At 46.5% G+C, this 17,034-nt stretch overlaps 1 protein-coding gene and 1 long non-coding RNA gene across 2 annotated transcripts; both read left to right on the top strand.

Moving 5' to 3' along the window:
• Positions 1 to 780: 780 nt before the first annotated feature.
• LOC135302049 (uncharacterized) lies at positions 781 to 2,043 on the top strand. The gene is made up of 2 exons (XR_010363733.1): positions 781 to 1,219; positions 1,493 to 2,043. It is a non-coding gene; the product is annotated as an uncharacterized LOC135302049 (long non-coding RNA).
• Positions 2,044 to 4,937: 2,894 nt separating this feature from the next.
• Positions 4,938 to 15,529, top strand: CGRRF1 (cell growth regulator with ring finger domain 1). The gene is made up of 6 exons (XM_064423098.1): positions 4,938 to 5,197; positions 8,003 to 8,142; positions 10,561 to 10,738; positions 10,931 to 11,078; positions 13,742 to 13,849; positions 14,714 to 15,529. The coding sequence occupies exons 1-6, from the start codon at positions 5,094 to 5,096 to the stop codon at positions 15,062 to 15,064; spliced, it is 1,029 nt and encodes a 342-aa protein (XP_064279168.1). The 5' UTR covers positions 4,938 to 5,093; the 3' UTR covers positions 15,065 to 15,529.
• Positions 15,530 to 17,034: the final 1,505 nt, after the last annotated feature.

Genomic DNA, 17,034 nt, shown 5'->3' with positions numbered 1-17,034 from the left:
ATCCCTTCTGAGGGATAGGTTTTTGTTATTACTGCACACAGATGCCCCCTGCTCCTTAGAGCACATGAATACACTTTGACATGAGATCCTTAGACATTGTTTTGGTGTTCCAGGACAACAGGAGTGGCCAATTTCTGTGACACTTCCGCAAAGCAGCTGAAATTCTCTGGTACTTTCACAATCAGTATTGTATATCATTTTCAAAATAATTGATTATAGTAATTTCTCTTTGATACTATGTTGTGGGTGCTTCTGCCTGCTTTGTGAAGGGAGCCCCTGAAACCTATTCCCTCCCAGAGGGGCTGCACTTGGTGGTGCCAGGGCTTTCATTGCTGGGCCCACTCGCAGCCCCTGAGCTGGGCTGGGGACCAAGGGCAGGGCTGGCCTGGCTGTGATGCCTCTGGCACGGGTGACATCAGGGGCAGCGTGTCACAATGGGGGCCGCTAGAACAGGCCCCCGCAGGTAACGCTGGCCCAGCACAGCCTGGGCAGGCGGTGAGTGCACACGTGGTGGGGCCGGGCTGGGCCAGGCCCGGGGCACGAGCGCCGCACCCGGGCCTGCATTGTCCCCCTGCATCCAGGGCCAGCCCCTCGGGCCAGAGCCTTGGCCAGGGCACGGGGCTGCTGCTGCCCCACTGGGACAGGCCCTGCTGCCTGCCAGCTCTCTGGGGCCCTCTGCTTCCTGCCCTCACAGCCCTGCGCCTCCGGGCCTCCCTTCAGCCCCCACAAGCTCCCTTGTCGCCCCAGTGAAATCCTTGTCTCTCTCCTCCTGCAGACCATGGCGGACAGATCAGTCCTGGCTGTGATTGTGCTGCTCATCTTCCCATTCCCACTTTCCATGGTGAACAGATTTCATGAGGATGTGCAGCACCATGCGGAGGAGCTGAAACCGGCTCCCCCAGAGCCACCTCAGCCTGGCTGGGGAGCCTGGCTCCTGGCTGCCTTGCAGCAGCTGCAGCAATTCTGGGCAATTGCTCAGATGCTGTTCCTGCCTTTGGGCTGGTGGCTCAGGCGCAGAAGGGCGGCCATGAGGCAGAGAGCAGCGGCCCAGAGAGCTGCAGAGGAGGCCAGAAGGAGGAGAATGAAAATCCAGCGCAGAAGGCGGCTCCTTAAGAAGAGAAACAAAGACATGGAACAAATGCGCAAGGCCATGAGAGAATTGGAAAAGCAAATGGCCAGGCTGATTCAAATGAATAGGGAAACAAACAGCATGGTGAAGGTAGGCTGGGCAGGCTTTTGGAGGAGCACGGGCAGTGGTCTGTGTGAAGAAAAGCTTCCTGCTGGAGATGCTCTCTGGGCTGGCCAAGGCCAGCCGCACGTCTTTGTGAGCAGCCAGCGCACAGAGCTGCGCTTGCTGCCCAGCACAGCCCTGCAAAGCCGGGGCAGAGGCTCAGGGCTCCTGCCAGGCCCTGCCCCTCTTCGCTCTAGCTCTTCATTGTATCTACAGTAACTGTATCTACATTAATGTCTCTCTTTCCACTTTTCCATGCAGAAGCTTTGCATTTGCTCGAGGACAGAGCCATTTGAAGGAGGACCCAGCTAAATGCCTCGAGATTGATTCAAATTGGGCAATAGTTTAGAAATATTTTAAATATTTTAACTAATTTATTTTAAAATATATTTCAATATTTAATAGAATTCTTGTAGAATAATACTACAGTTAGATATCAATATTGTAATAATAAGTATTAACTAAGTAACAACACTTATTCTTCATATTATATAATTCCTATAATTCATCTAAATGAGTATGAATTATATTAACTCAACACAATTGAAATATGCTATATTTTTATCTTAAGCAGTGAATTTTGCATAATCATCACTATTAAGAAAGCTGTTTTATTAATATTAATATAAAACAATATATAAGATAGTTGCTTAGATAGGATTGACTATAACCACAATTTGATACTTTCAATTTGTAAAATATATTATTGTGATTTGATAATGACACTGACTGCCCTCCTCTCTTGGGAGAGTGTGTTCCCTCTGACAGTCTCTGTCTGCGCAAACATCCAATAAAGGCAATACCTGAACAAATTCTGTGTCTGTGAGTGTCCACCTTGGGCTCAGGTGTCAGCTGTGGGGAATTCCTGACAGAGGGGCACCACAGCACCCCTTGGCCACGCAGAGGCTCCTTTCCTCCCCTCTAGCAGCTGTTCCTTTGGGGCTGTGATCCATCCTCTGCTGTGCGGGATGCCAAATGCAAGAAAACCAGGAGTGCCCCCACTCAGACTGTCATTTAGTCCCTGCAGAGCTCAGGAGCCACCATGGCTGTGTAGGGTGTGGAACGCTGCAGTAGGCCATGACAGCAGGGCCAGCAGGGACAGGGGGACACAGGACAGGAATGACAGCCCAGCTGTCCTGGGACAGGCTCCACAGGCAGACAGGACACAGGGCAGCCAGGAGTCCCCATCCTCTCTGTGCCCCCCTCAACACAGAGACATAAGGGACAGGGGGAATGGGGACACAGCGGCCCCACTGCTCTGGGAATATCCCACCTGCCCTGGGGCCCTGACAGGACGCAGGGGCTGAGGCTCTGCAAGGGGATCCCAAGGATGAGGAGGACGATGCCCAGGGAATATCAGCCCACACTCCAGGCAAACTGCTCTATGGAGGAGAAAACCAGAGGGGGCCTTGCCACAGCAGATCCCTTCAGAGGGAAGGTGTTCTGCATTCCTGCACACGGGTGTTCCATGCAGCATGGAGCACATGAATGCACTTTGACACCACATTCGTGCCCCGGCATGAGCATTCAGGCACAAGAGTAGTGGTCATACCCTAATAACACACGAGTGCAACTCTTGTGCAATGAAACACAAATTGTCTGCCAGAACTGTCCATCTTCTGCTTATTGATCTGAAGGAGGCTGGAGGTAGTTAGGCTAAAGTTCCTTATCTCTTTTGTCTGATAATGGGAAGGTTTCACAGAGGTCTTGGAGGGGCTTAATCCAGGAATAGTCAAGCAAGAAAAAACTGAGCAGGCTCCACTGAATCTCACTCAGAGAAGCACCATGAGGAAAGTACCTCTGGTGCTTTCATAGTTGATATCATTCAACATATTCAGCATTATTTGTTATATTCTTTTCTCTTTGACAAGAGGTCAGCAAGAGCTTCTGCCTGCTTTGAGAAGGGAGCTCCTGAAACCTATTCCCTCCCAGAGGGGCTGCACTTGGTGGTGCCAGGGCTTTCATTGCTGGGCCCACTCACAGCCCTTGAGCTGGGCTGGGGACCGAGGGTGGGGCTGCCTGGCTGTGATGCCTCTGGCACGGGTGACATCAGGGGCAGCGTGTCACAATGGGGGCCGCTAGAACAGGCCCCCGCAGGTAACGCTGGCCCAGCATTGCTTTGGCAAGCGGTGAGTGCACACGTGGCGGGGCCGGGCTGGGCCAGGCCCGGGGCACGAGCGCCGCACTCGGGCCTGCATTGTCCCCCTGCATCCAGGGCCAGCCCCTCGGGCCAGAGCCTTGGCCAGGGCACGGGGCTGCTGCTGCCCCACTGGGACAGGCCCTGCTGCCTGCCAGCTCTCTGGGGCCCTCTGCTTCCTGCCCTCACAGCCCTGCGCCTCCGGGCCTCCCTTCAGCCCCCACAGCTCCCTTGTAGCCCCAGTGAAACCCTTGTCTCTCCTCCTGCAGACCATGGTGTCCAAATCAGTCCTTGTTCTGTCTGCGGTGCTCATCTTCCACTTTCTGCGGCCCCTGGTGATCATTCCGGATGACGATGCAGAGCTGAGCGAAGAGGACCTGGAGCAGGCTACCCCAGAGCTACCCGAGCCTGCCTGGGGACCCCTGCTCTCGGCAGCCGTGCAGCAGGGGCCCTACTGGGCTGCTGCTGAACTGCTCTTCCTGCCTTTGTTCCTCTGGTTCAGGCGCAGAAGGGCGGCCATGAAGCAGAGAGCAGCGGCCCGGAGAGCTGAAGAAGAGGCCAGAAGGCGCAGGATGGAAATTGAGCAGAGAAGGATTCGGTTCAAGAGGAGATGCAATGACTTGAAGGAAATGTGGAGGACCATGAAAATGGTAAAGAAGAGAATGGCCAGGCTGTTTTGAATGAACAGCAAGGTGAGCGGGATGCTCTCTGGGCTGGCCAAGGGCAGCCGCACATCTTTGTGAGCAGCCAACGCACAGAGCTGCTCTTGCTGCCCAGCACAGCCCTGCAAAGCTGGGGCAGAGGCTCAGGGCTCCTGCCAGGCCCTGCCCCTCTTCTCTCCATCCCGTGATTGTATCTACAGTAACTGCATCTGTTCCTCCTTTTCCCTGCAGTAACATTGCACTTGCTCCTGGATGGAGGTGTTTGAAGGAGGATTGGGCCAGATTGATGTGCCTGGGTTTCAACAGAGGAAAAGTTTAGAAATAATGATATATATTTATCATATCTAGATAACTGTTTTTGTCGAATAATACAGTTGTACAGTATATTAACTGGTATTATTTGTAATAATATTAAATTATTATATGTAAAAGTTTGAAAAAATATAGTACTAGAATTTTGCTGGAGGGGAATATAAATTTATTAGTCAGGAATTACACATTTTTTAAAATTTGTATTGCAAAAACGTATTACATAGGAGTGTATTATATGAACTATATTGTATGTATTTTATATGTACATTATATAGAATATGTATATGAATATGATATATAATATGGTCGAATTTAACAATACATAAGAGTATACTTTAACCTGTATTTTATAAATTGTATATGGCATATTTAATGTAATATATGTCACAGAATATATAATGGCTGTAAATATAGGAATGGCTAGCAACGATCGATATTGTTATAACTCTATGGATACAAATGATACTTTGATTTTTGTCATGAGTTTCAATAAAGTTGTCATCGACATATTATTTCATTTGTGATGTTTCATGTGTCTGCGCCAACCCTGGAATCCTGTGGGCCGCCATGGCTCCACCCCGTCCCGGGCACGCTGAGGGCAGCGCCTTCACTCGGTGCCGCCATGGCTCCACCCCGTCCCGGGCACGCTGAGGGCAGCGCCTTCACTCGGTGCCGCCATGGCTCCACCCCGTCCCTGGCACGCTGAGGGCAGCGGCTTCAGTCGCAGGCTGAGGGCGGCGCGGCCAGCTCGATGGCAGCCGTGTTCCTCGTTACGCTGTACGAGTATTCGCCGCTGTTTTACATCGCCCTGGTGTCCGTCTGCTTCCTCGTCACCAGCGCGCTCGTCCTCGGCTGGTCAGTGCTCGGGGGCCGGTGGGGCTCGGCCGTGGGGGCCTGGGCTGTGCTGAGGGGGAGCAAGGCCAGGCCCACGGTAGGGGCTTGAAACTGTCCCTTCCAACCCGAACACTCCTAGGCTTCTAAACGAGCAATAAAAAATAATTTTGAAAAGAAATACGTATTTCTGTTAAGCTCGTTTCTCTTTTAGTAATACCGAAGTGTTTTCTTAGTGGTTGTTGTAATATCATTCATAATATTGGCAAACACTGCGTTTGTATGTAGTGAGCTATGTGTGTGTGTGTCGAGGGAGCAGAGCTGGGAAGGGGCTCAGCCTGGAGAAGAGAGGCTCGGGGGACCTCGTGGCTCTGCACAGCTCCCTGGGTGCAACCAGGGTCTTTGCCAACCTAAACAATTCTGTGAATCTGTGACCTGATCTCCTGAAGTGTCTCGAGGTGGTGAGTGAAAGGGCTTCTGCTTGTGCTTGAGAGCATGACGCAAAAACTCCGCTCTTGCCTTTTTCAGAAGCAGCTCCTTGAATGTCCCTAGCCCTCAGGAGTGGCTGTAAATGTAAATACTGGTACTTGCCAGGAGCAGAGAACTGATTGGCAATCAGAATCTTTCAGGTAGAAACTGTGGCTGCACCACACTTGTATGGCTTGTGGTGAAACTAAAATTGGAGTTGTTGAACTTCCTCTCATTGGTTCCCCATTAATATCTACAAAGTGCTGGTGATAAAGGTATCTTTTAAAAAATTATGATACTGAACCAATATTTAGATGAATCTTCATCATGTCTATCCCTATCCACTGATGCTTTTGCCAATTTAATCATTATTTATCTACTTGTAGTAAATTCTGGCAATCCCCTGCTCAAAAAGGTCTGAAATAGATGAGTTCTGGTGTCTTTTGGGTACAGGCTGTACAGAGGACTGTCCAGAGGCTTTTTTTTTTCAGGATCAGAGGTTCCAGTTGCACCAGCACTAGGTGTTACTGCAATTTATGGAAATACATGCATTTTTTAATTCAAACTGGAGTGTTAAGGGCCTGTTAATCAAGGAGGAGCTGTAGCCAGGAGTTCAGCACATACAAGCAGGTGAATGTGTGGGCAGCTGCTTAGGGGTATTTGCTGCTGCCTCAGAATTCTCCTGTGCCATGGCCATGTCCAGGAGCCTCCAAGGGATTTTCCTGTGCCTGTAGCTGCAGTTACAGCTCAGGTGCTCCTGAAGTTGCTCAGGAAAACAACTCAAATCCTTCATTTGCCGCACGGAGCACTGTAAATGCAAATGTTGTCACCGGAGCACAGAATACCTGATCTATTGCTGCAGTGGCATTTGGGCTCCCCCATAATTTTCAGCATTAATTTCTTTAATGATGTGTTTGTGGTGGTGTCAGTCAGCCTGAAAAGCACCAACTGTTCAGGAATGTTCATGTTCTGATTTGTCAGCCTTGGAGTGATGGAAGCAGCGACTGTTCCTGTGGGCAGCTCTGCATACCTGTGGCTCTGCTCACAGTCCAAGTGTGTTAATGCACAGGCAGCTTCCAGAGCCAGTCCCACGGGTGCCCTGGGCACGAGGTGAAGTGGAATTTAGATCACCTGATTTCCTGGGTAATGTGTTTTTAGCTGGAGGGAATGCTCCTGTTAGGTGGAGCTGAAGGCTCAGCACATGGTGGAAGTCTGGCTCGGCAGAAACATTCATTAACTAAACCCTTGGAAATTCCTGATTTTTCTAAGGTAGCACTGCTTTGAAGAAATTAATGTTCTCCTCTACCAGCTAATGATCTGGACTGTTAGATCATAAAATAAAAACTATATCTTTATTCATCCATCCTATACTTCCTACACTTAAAATTTACAGAAAACCACACCTGACTGAGGAACAGAAAGGCCTCCATGCCTTCAACTGCTGCTAAAACTGTATCAGAGGCTCTTTTATCTTGTCACTTTTCATGAGGATAATCCTGTTGCTTTCATCCAGTGAAGAAAATTTCCAAGGAACAGGGATTTTCCGCCACAATCAGGCAGATTGTGGTATAAAACAGGGCTGTGGAGATGGGCTCTGTTAAGGTTTGGGTATTGAAGAAGGGAAACAGCTGCTGCCTCTGGTTTCTTTGTGAGATCTTTAACTGGGATATTCCCCCACAGCCCCTGGGATGTCACTGTGGGTGTTTTCCCTTGTAGCAGAGAGAACTGACTCTGTGTGCTCAAACCAAGCATGGCCACGAGCCTTTGATGATGCCACTGAACAAATAGAAATGTTTCCATGAGAGGAATGGCTTTCAATGGACAGAGAGCAGCTTGAGGTTGGATATTGGGAAGGAATTCTTGTCTGTGATGGAGATGAGGCCATGGTACAGATTGCCCAGAGAAGCTGTGGCTGCCCCATCCCTGGAATTGTTCAAGGCCACGTTGGATGGGGCTGGAAGCAACCTGGGCTAGTGCAGAGTGTCCCTGCTCACGGGAGGAGGCTGGAATGGTGCTCGGTTCTGCAGGACTCAGATGGGAGGAAATTCTGGCCTAAGCCTTTACCACTAGAGGGCACTGACAACTCTCATTAGTTTTATTCCCTTTGTGGAAACTCAGAGCAAAATATTCCCCCTTTAAAGATTCCCTGCATCACTGGGCAGACTCCTGCCTTCTGACAAAAAGCTGAAGTCGAAATGGCAGGATACATTATCCATGCATCCTAGCAGATATTCTGGAAAGCCAAGCTACCTCTGTTTGTTCTGCTGCTTGCTATTTAGAGCTGACAAAACAAAACAAAAAAATCAAATGTTTCAACACTAACACTGAACCCACTCATTCTTCTTGTTTTGTGTCTCCTAGGTTTGGTTTGGGTGTTCCTGTTATTCTGAGGAACTCGGAAGAGACAGAATCCAGCACAAGGGTATTGAAAAAGCGGATGAGACAAGTGAAGAATCCTTTTGGGCTGGAGATCCCTAATCCTGCTGCAGCTTCAGTAACAAGTCAGTGAATTTCTTACGTGGGTTTTGTCAATTTGCATTCCTGAACTTGGTACTTTCCATTTTCTGCCTAGAATCATAGCATGGTTTGGGTTGGAAGGGACCTTAAAGATCATAGTTTTTGCTCTCATCCTTTTTCTCTATCATAATTCCTCAGAAATACACTTCCATTCCAATAGAAATAAGCTTTTACACAGTTTATAAACGTGGTGTTTTTAAAAGTGAAATGTTTGGATGTGGAGGTACAGTTTAATTCTCATTAATGGAACACTTCCTGCTATTACAGATCTTTAAGTAACTAAAACATTTGCAAATTACCAATCACTGTGGGCGTTTCTATAAATTTCATGGATTTGTAGAATTGTACAGAATTCATTATGGAACATGTGCCACCCACTTAAATCTAAGCCCAGATCTTCAGCAGTGTTTGGAAGTGCACTATTTTTAATAAATAGATAAATAAGTCATCACTCTCTTTTTCTATCTGTTCCCCAATTGAAGCTGAATGTAAGTATCTGTTTGGATCAGAGTTCAAATCACTCCTATCATTCCTGAAATCACCCACAGAGGAAGAGGAATTCATGGCCTTCTGCATCACTGGGGAGCAGTGAGCAAGGCTGAGCATCTTCCACCCACACGGACGTGGGGCCTTGCAATGCACGAGGAGGGGCTGCAGCAGATTTCCCCCCTCCCTCAACATAACCCCCCCAACGAAACAAATCCCACAATTCAGGTAACTGGGATTTTTCAGGAGCTTTGAGCACTCCTCCTCCTGTTTTTGCAGGAAGCGTTTAGAAGTTAACAGGTTTTTGAAAACACAATGGAGAGCATAGATGCCCTTTTTCTCCTCCCTCTGCATGATCAAGAGCCTTATTCTTTGAGACCACAGAGAGTTTTGTAGATGAGTGATCTAATTACTGCCATTATCTCAGGAGGGAATGGACTTTGGGCAAAGGTTGTGCTCTTGGATCTGCCAATGAGTGTGTAAAGTGTTACCAGAAGTTAAAATTTACCGTGGTGGTATTTTTGTGGTATTTTTGTGAGCTTAATCAGCCATTTTATCTCCTCACATCCACCTCCTCATCCCCACTGACTTACATAAATACTAAGCTGAATCTAAATAGTCAGAAGATTTGTTTATAATGATAAATAATTTTTGTTATTTTATAATGTTTAGCATTTTAGGGGTGGCCTAATTGCAGCCTTTCAGTACCTGAAGGGAGCCTAGAAGAAGAGATTTTAAAAGGGCCTGGAGGGACAGGACAAGGAGGACTGGCTTCCCACTGCCAGAGGGCAGGGATAGTTGGAATAGTGGGAAGAAATCCTTCCCTGTGAGGGTAGTGAAACCTGTTATGAATAAAAAAGTTATCAATTTTTTTTAAGGTTGCAAAGTTAAAAAAAGTTGAACCAATTGCTGTTAGATTGAAAGTTACCTGCATGTTGCAGCCACCTACTGTTAAGAGCTCTTCTTCAATTAGCTGTTAATGGTTGGTGATTAGCCATTGTCCCCTCTGATGCTTGCCAGGGGTGATACCAGACCCCGCAGGCAGCAGGGGAAGGGGAGTGACATCAGAGCTAATATGCAGATGAGAGAATGCATTTCACCTGTAAGTTTCAGGGAAAAAACCCTAAAAACAACGAGCCGACATGGAATTAAGAGACCTAAGTGACGTCTAAGGACGAGAAACTTAATCCATATCTGCTAAGATCCTTTTACTTCTCACCCTAACCTGAAAAGGTCTTAACTAGAAAGAGGACCTGGAATGTTAGACCGAAAAAGGTGGGAATTTCCTACACTTCTTGAGGACGGAATCCCCAGCTCTGCCTGCAGACCAGTGGACACAGCTGCATCATCCTCCTCCTCCTCCTCTGTGCCACTCCTGGGAGCACCGGCAGCGTGGGCACAACCTGTCAGCTTCTCCCCACCTGAGCTGATTCTTTTTAATAAAGGCACTAAAAAGGAGAAAGATCTCCCGCCCCATTTATTTCAAAACCCAGCACAGATTGCACAGAGAGGGACTTGGGACAAGGAATGGAGGGACAGGACACAGGGAATGGCTCCCACTGATGGATGGGAGATTGGGAGGGAATTCCTGTCTGTGAGGGTAGTACAGCCCTGGCACAGGGTGCCCAGAGAAGCTGTGGCTGTCCCTGGATCCCTGGAATTATTCAAGGTCAGGTTGGACAGGGCTTGGAGCAGCCTGGGACAGTGGAAGGTGTCCCTGCCATGGCAGGGGGTGGAACAGGGTGATCTTCAAGGTCCCTTCCAACCCAAACCATTCTATGATTTTATGGTTCTATGATAAAAATCTGTGACACTGAAGTTGTTTTCTGCTTGTAGCTCTTCAAGCATCTAGACTTAGCAATTGCAGGATTCCTGCACGTGGTGGGTTAATGAAATCCCTCTCCTCTTTCTCCAAGGGGGTGTAACGCTGACACCTGACTGCCTGGAGGACTGTGTCCTTACCTGCTACTGGGGCTGCAATGTCCAGAAGCTCCACGAAGCACTGCAGAAACACGTCTACTGCTTCAGAATAAAGACTCCTCAGGCATTAGAGGATGCTCTCTACAACGAATACCTCTACAAACAACAGTACTTGTATCCTTTTTTTGAATTGTTTTGACAAAATATGTTGATTTTTTTGGCACGGGGAGCATTGAGGATGGTAAACGCGCTGCAGATTTTGGCACAACTCATTTATGAACAAACATGATGAGAAATATTCGTTATGCAAACGTCATGTTTGTCTGCAATTGCAGCTACTGATTGTTTTCCTTGACACAGGCAAAGCATTAAAAAAAAAGACAAGGCAGAGAAATATTGTCAGTTACCAGAAGATGCTCAAGTTGTGGATTTTGGCCCCGTGCCTAGAGCTCGCTATCCCTTGGTAGCACTGCTGACGTTAGCAGATGAAGAAGACAGAGAAATATATGATATTGTAAGTAATATCAGAGTATACTTCAGGGTCACTGTGTTTAAGGCCTGAATGTTTCAGGAGAAAGGCTTGAATAAAGCAGATTCACTTTCCTGTTCCCTAGAATTTGGTCCCTCACTTTCTTATTTTCTAAAATAAAGCAGTGCAAAGCTTTAACTTCCAATCCTCAGTCTTTGAAGAGGCAATGGAGAAAGATTGCTTACTCTTTGCTTATTCACTACAGCATTTAAAAGGTGGTTGTGATTTCCCCAAAGCTGCCTGCCAGTGTCCCTGTGGTCAGAGGAGTGAGGGTTGGGGCACTTTAACAACCTGTTACTCTGATTTCTGAGATCACACAGGCATGTGGTGGAGCTCTTGCACTTACACAGATTCTTGAGTTCTGTTGGCAAGGCAGGAGGGATTTTTTTTAATAAGTGTCTGGCACAGATATGGAGCTGATTGCTGACTTGGCTATTAAAAACCTAGAAATTACCTTTCTGCTCCAGGTCTGTGTCATGGTTGTGTCTCACAGGAGCCAACTCCAGGGCACTTACAGGAAGGGGTGAAAGTCTGGCTTGAGGCTGATAGAAGATACTCAGCTCCTCAAAAAGGGTCTCCTCCTAATCTCTTGCTATTAAAGCAGTTTCAGCCTTGCCACATGCTGTTCAATACCCTTTATAAACTCTAAATTGGTGAACTCCGAATGATTTGAGACACACTTTTATCTCCCATCTTTTCATTGGATTGATAATCTGCTTGCAGCAGCTCCTTGAACAGTAGCACAACTGAACTTGGAAGCAAATTGCCTAAATCCACTGAACACTTTTCCATCCATTCATCTGCAAGCTGTAATCACACCAGTGCCTAAGAAATCTGTCCCCTTTCCAGGTGATGGCTGTCCTTGGCTTCTTGTCCCCTGACTTTAGGACTGCCTCCCTCCCTCCTGTCCCCACTCGAGATGTTTTAATGTTTTAATACATTTTTATAGAGACCCTAAGTGTAATATTTGAATGTATTTGACATTAGCATGGGCATGAATTTGTAATGCCTCTCTTTTGATCCTTAACATAGAAGAAAAGTGTGGAAGGAGAATGATGGAGGTATTTTTCCCCTGGTTTTGGGGGAAAGGAACACATCTGTAAAGCCAGTCGGGAGTAACTCCACCTGAACTCCTTGCCAGACAAATGTCAAAATTGCGTCTGGTTTGTTGAAACAAACTTGTAAAATAGAAATGGAATGTGGAAATGGATCTTTGCCAGTGTGATATTACCATTTTGAATTATATTTGGGGGGTCTGTGTGGGTGTCCATCACTGTGGATGGTGTTTCAGTGATTCTTTCCTGAGGGAGGTCGTCTGATTTTTATCTGAACTGGTTTTGTGGCAAGATCATCCCTACTTGGTTTTGTGCCATCATTTTCCTCTAGATCCATAAAATTAGCATGACCATATATAAAACGTACAGAAATTACTGGAAGACTGTCATGGCTAAAGTGGAAGCTTAGATCTCAGGCACTGTGATTTAGGAAAAAAAGACCCATTTGCCAAGGAATAGTGAAATCAGTTCTTATAAATCCATATGTGTAGGTACATGCACATTTGAACTCTGTATTTAATTAGCCATGTGTGGATTTTGAAGTGCAAGTCTAATTTGCCTTTAAATTTCTTTTTAAAGCAAAACAGCTTCTATATTTCATTTCTCTTTTGACAGCTTCTGGGAACTACAATAATATTGAATTTCACTTTCTTTTTTCCCAGCTTTTTAGAGGCTATTACGTAATTTGGGCAGGGTGGGGGTTATTAGGCACAGCATGCAAGCTTGGAGTGCTTGCATTTCCAGAGGAATTATCTGAAGTCAGCCCGTGGGGGTTCAGAATCCTTTCCAGTGAAATTTGTCTTTTGCCTGCTCGGATTACAAGCCAATCACTTCTTAGTGATCTTTAGAGTCTAAAAACTGCAGTCTGTGTGTTTCTGAGGGAAGGGGGAGAAAGTGGAGAAGACTGCTCGGGTGCCTTTGCACTTTGGGGTGTAATTCCATGAGGTGGGAGCAGCCAGAGCAGGTCTCTGCTATAAACTGACTACAGAAGAGCTCCATGGGGAAGCAGGGTGAAAAGCTGAAGGAGCACCAAGGGCTCTCCTGTGTCACATCCTGTTTATAGTATTTTTTTATTTATTTGATCAGTGCTTGAAGCCAACATCGTTGAATTCCTGATTGTCTAAGGAATTAAGCAGGTCAGGAGCTGTAGCAAAGCAAATCAGAAAATCAGGGAATAATATGGGTTGGAAGGGACCTTAAAGATCATATTCCACCCCCTGCCATGTCAGGGACACCTTCCACTATCCCAGGTTGCTCCAAGCCCTGTCCAGCTCCACCTTGGACACTTCCAGGGATCCAGGGACAGCCACAGCTTCTCTGGGCACCCTGTGCCAGGGCCTCACTACCCTCACATCAGGAATTCCTTTCCAAAATCCCATCAAACCCTGCCCTCTGTCAGTGGGAAGCCATTCCCTGTGTCCTGTCCCTCCATCCCTTGTCCCAAGTCCCTCTCCAGCTCTTCTGGACCCCCTTTAGGCACTGGAGGGGGCTCTAAGGTTTCCCTGGAACCTTCTCTTCTCTGGGGTGAACGCCCCCAGTTCTCTCAGCCTGAGCGATAAGGTTATTAAACATAGAATTTTTTTCTGTTTGTAGATTGCAATGGTAGCTGTAATTCATGTTCCTGATGAAAGCTACAGACTTTCCTGCCGAATTTTGTATCAGTATCTCCTCCTAGCTCAAGGTCAATACCATGACCTGAAGGTAAGCCACGCACGGAGTCTGGTTTCATGTGTATGACAGTGTTAACTTTAGCTTGTGTAGGCTTTCAGGAGCCTAAATTAGTACAAGACTTCTATTGTCATGCAAAGAACTGGATGGTAGTTTAAATTATTTTATCAGTTAAGTAGTGCCTCAGGAACTTACTGTACAGAAATATTTTCCATTAAAATAGTCAAGGTTTCCCAGAGAAATTAACTGCTTCTAATCTAGGAGGCCTAGTGTCCACTTAGTAAAGCAGTGGAAAAAAATTCACTGTTGAATGCTTCTTCTTTCCAGAATTGTTACTTCCTTTCTTAAAAATTCCCTTTTAATCAGGAAAGCCTCAGAAGAAACTTACTTTTTAAAAATTCCTTCTTCTTGCACTATGCTTAGTAATCATACCCAGAAGAATTTGTGCTTCACATAAAATAAGACAAAAAAAAAGGAGTAGGGGGTTGGAATACGAGCAAGAGCAGAATGGGTTGAGTGAAGCAGATTTGACAGCATGGTGGATATAATTTCGGTAGGAAGAGATAGAGGATCCCTCTAGGCACAGAGACTGATGGACCAGAAACAAACCCGAACTGCTCAAAACCTGAGCACTTCTGTTAAATTTCATGCATGACATTGATTTGATGCAACCAAGGTCTGAGGACTTATCTTTAATATTTCCCCCCTGTTTTATGTAATTTCATGTTTCTGAAATGCCTTTCACTGGAGGCCAGGCAGCTGCCAGGAGCCACACAGAGTCTGGCACTGTTTGACCCAGTGAATGGATCCAGTGGAACTTCCATTGCTCCTGTGCGTGTGCAGAGACTGAGGAAGAGTTTGTTCACTCCTAAATATTTGTGTTTATGTGTATTTTAGCAACTCTTCATGTCTGCAAACAGTCCTGCACCCTCCTCCAGTGATACCTTCCCTGGTGAGAGCAGCACTGACAGAGGGCTGCTGGAAAAGGCTGGGCTGGCTGGAGAGGAACCAGAATTACAGGAAGAAAACAGCAAAGACTGTGTGGTGTGCCAGAATGGCCCCGTGAACTGGGTCCTCCTGCCCTGCAGACACACGTGCCTGTGTGATGGCTGCATCAGGTATTTCCAGCAGTGCCCCATGTGCAGGCAGTTCGTGCAGGAGTCTTTTCCACTTTGCAGCAAAAAGGAGCAAGATGAGGATGAATCGACCCGTGTCTTGCAAGATGTTCTTCCTGGAAGAGTTTTTTAACAGGAGTTAAAAATAAAAGAGCTGGGTTATGTGCACTAAGATTAAATGTGGAAGCCAGACTATTTATGGGAGGATATGTAGCGTTAACTTGTAGGATTTTGCATTTTTTTGTTGGGTAATTTTCAGCTTCCTTATTTTTCCTCGCTCCATATGCTCACAGGAGTGCTGCTTACCCGTGCAATGTGGACAGGAGAAGTGCGTAGGATAGCTCTGAAGGATGTGATTTTATTTATAACTGCTTCCTAGATTTTCTTGGAGCACTGTTGGAGGCTATTTTGACTACTAAATTTAGGCTGTCTACTAAAAAAAGAATAAAACTTGCAAGTGCAGTCGCCCAAGGCTCATTCTATATTTATTGTGTTTAAAATACTAGAGCCGTATATCATTTTAACTCGGTATAATTTAGGAACTTAGCACTTTACAGAATGTACCATATGAAGGAAAGTAAATATTCTTCATCGTTAACCCCGTGTGTGTTTATTTTGTACCTGAAGGTTGGGCTGTGGCAGGAGCTGGGGGTTGAAGGTGGGGCTCAGGACACTGATTCTGGCTGGTTTGAAGGATTTGTGTGTGAGGGACTTCAGCCAAAGCCCTTTGGAAAGGTTTTTGTTGATTATTCTTGAACTGCATGTTGCTGACACTTTCAAGCCTGAGCCCCTGCGATGACATCTTGAGACACAGACTTTCAGTCTTGTTGGCAGTGCCTGTGAGAACTTGTTCTCCATGCAAATGTTGGTTAATCACTCTCCAGAGTGGTGGCAGCTTTGTGGTGCTTTCAGGGATTTCCAACTCCTTTTCACTTGCATGGTCAGCTTGGATGACCAGTAACAAGTTAACCAGTTACCCTTATCATCAGTCCCAGGAAATGTACCTGCTCTAACAAAGGAAAAAGCTAAAGAATAACAGAAAATTATTTCCTTTCACTCCAGTAGTGTGTTGTCAAAAGCAATAAAAATGGCTGTTGAGAAAAGGAAGTGGTTTGTTTCTTTAAAGAGAGACAAATTCTCCTAAAGACAAACAAGCTGAATCTCACATCTGCTCCTATAAGTGAAAATGTTCCTTAGACCCTGTAGAAAGGGGGAGTAGCTGCTTTCTGTCCTCCCTTTTGTTGCCTTGCAGCTTTTCTCCACATCCAGTTCCAGGACAGCTGCTCAGGCTCAGGCAGGGAGAGCCATGCTGCACGATCCTCAGCTCTGCTCTCCTGCAGCTCCAGGGTACACACAAGGTGCTGCCCATCTCCAAACCAGGGAAGGAATCTTCCCACACTCAAAGGTATTCCAAGTTCACCTTTCCATCCTTCTCTTTTTTTAATTGTTTGCTGTGACCCTGCTTCTGAACTCCTGGCAATTACCTCTGAGGAAAAGATTTAGGTGGTGCTGTTGTGAAGAGTAATGGTTAGTTGTAAGGACAGACAGAAGTGGGGAATTGATGCCTGTAGCCACAGATTTCCAGCCAGTGACCAGCAGGCTGGTTGTAAGATAATTTATCTGCTCTGCCTAAAGTGACCATCCTGGCCAGGGACAACTTGGGAATAAACTTCTGGGCAAACTAGGCTGTTGTTTGCACTGTGTATCAACCAGGAATGACACCCTGAGGTGTCTGTGGGGATGGAGCTGTGCCTGATCCATGGCAGCAGCTGCTTCCACACCAACAGCTCACACAGCATGTGGGACAGTGGCTGGGCAGCTTGTTATTCCAGAGGAGCAGGTTAATGCTGTGATGGTTCCAGCCTGGAGCTGGCCACTGATAATTAGCAGGCACTTGTTGGCCCATGGAGATGATGAAGGAGGTGTTGTTTACTGCTCCACCGCAGTAGTCACCGATATTTAATCAATTAATTAAAATCTCCCATCAAACAGCATGATCCAAACCTGTGGGCCTATTTAATCTCACATGAAATGGTATTCAAGTAACCCCACAGAGAGTTGCCTGGTCTGCCTCATCTTTCAATCGATGCCAGTATTAAATAA

Source organism: Passer domesticus, chromosome 6 (assembly GCF_036417665.1).
Source record: "Passer domesticus isolate bPasDom1 chromosome 6, bPasDom1.hap1, whole genome shotgun sequence".
Classification (NCBI taxonomy): Eukaryota; Metazoa; Chordata; class Aves; order Passeriformes; family Passeridae; genus Passer; species Passer domesticus.
Note: the sequence above shows the minus strand (reverse complement) of the source record. Positions and strands in the feature narration are given on the sequence as shown.

What these genes read in the sequence shown, in the direction of transcription:
- CGRRF1 (XM_064423098.1), top strand. Translation starts at nt 5,094, where the DNA reads ATGGCAGCCGTGTTCCTCGTTACGCTGTACGAGTATTCGCCGCTGTTT. An exon ending in AGCGCGCTCGTCCTCGGCTG is followed by an intron (nt 5,198 to 8,002) that starts GTCAGTGCTCGG and finishes TGTGTCTCCTAG; the next exon opens with GTTTGGTTTGGGTGTTCCTG. An exon ending in GTCAATACCATGACCTGAAG is followed by an intron (nt 13,850 to 14,713) that starts GTAAGCCACGCA and finishes TGTGTATTTTAG; the next exon opens with CAACTCTTCATGTCTGCAAA.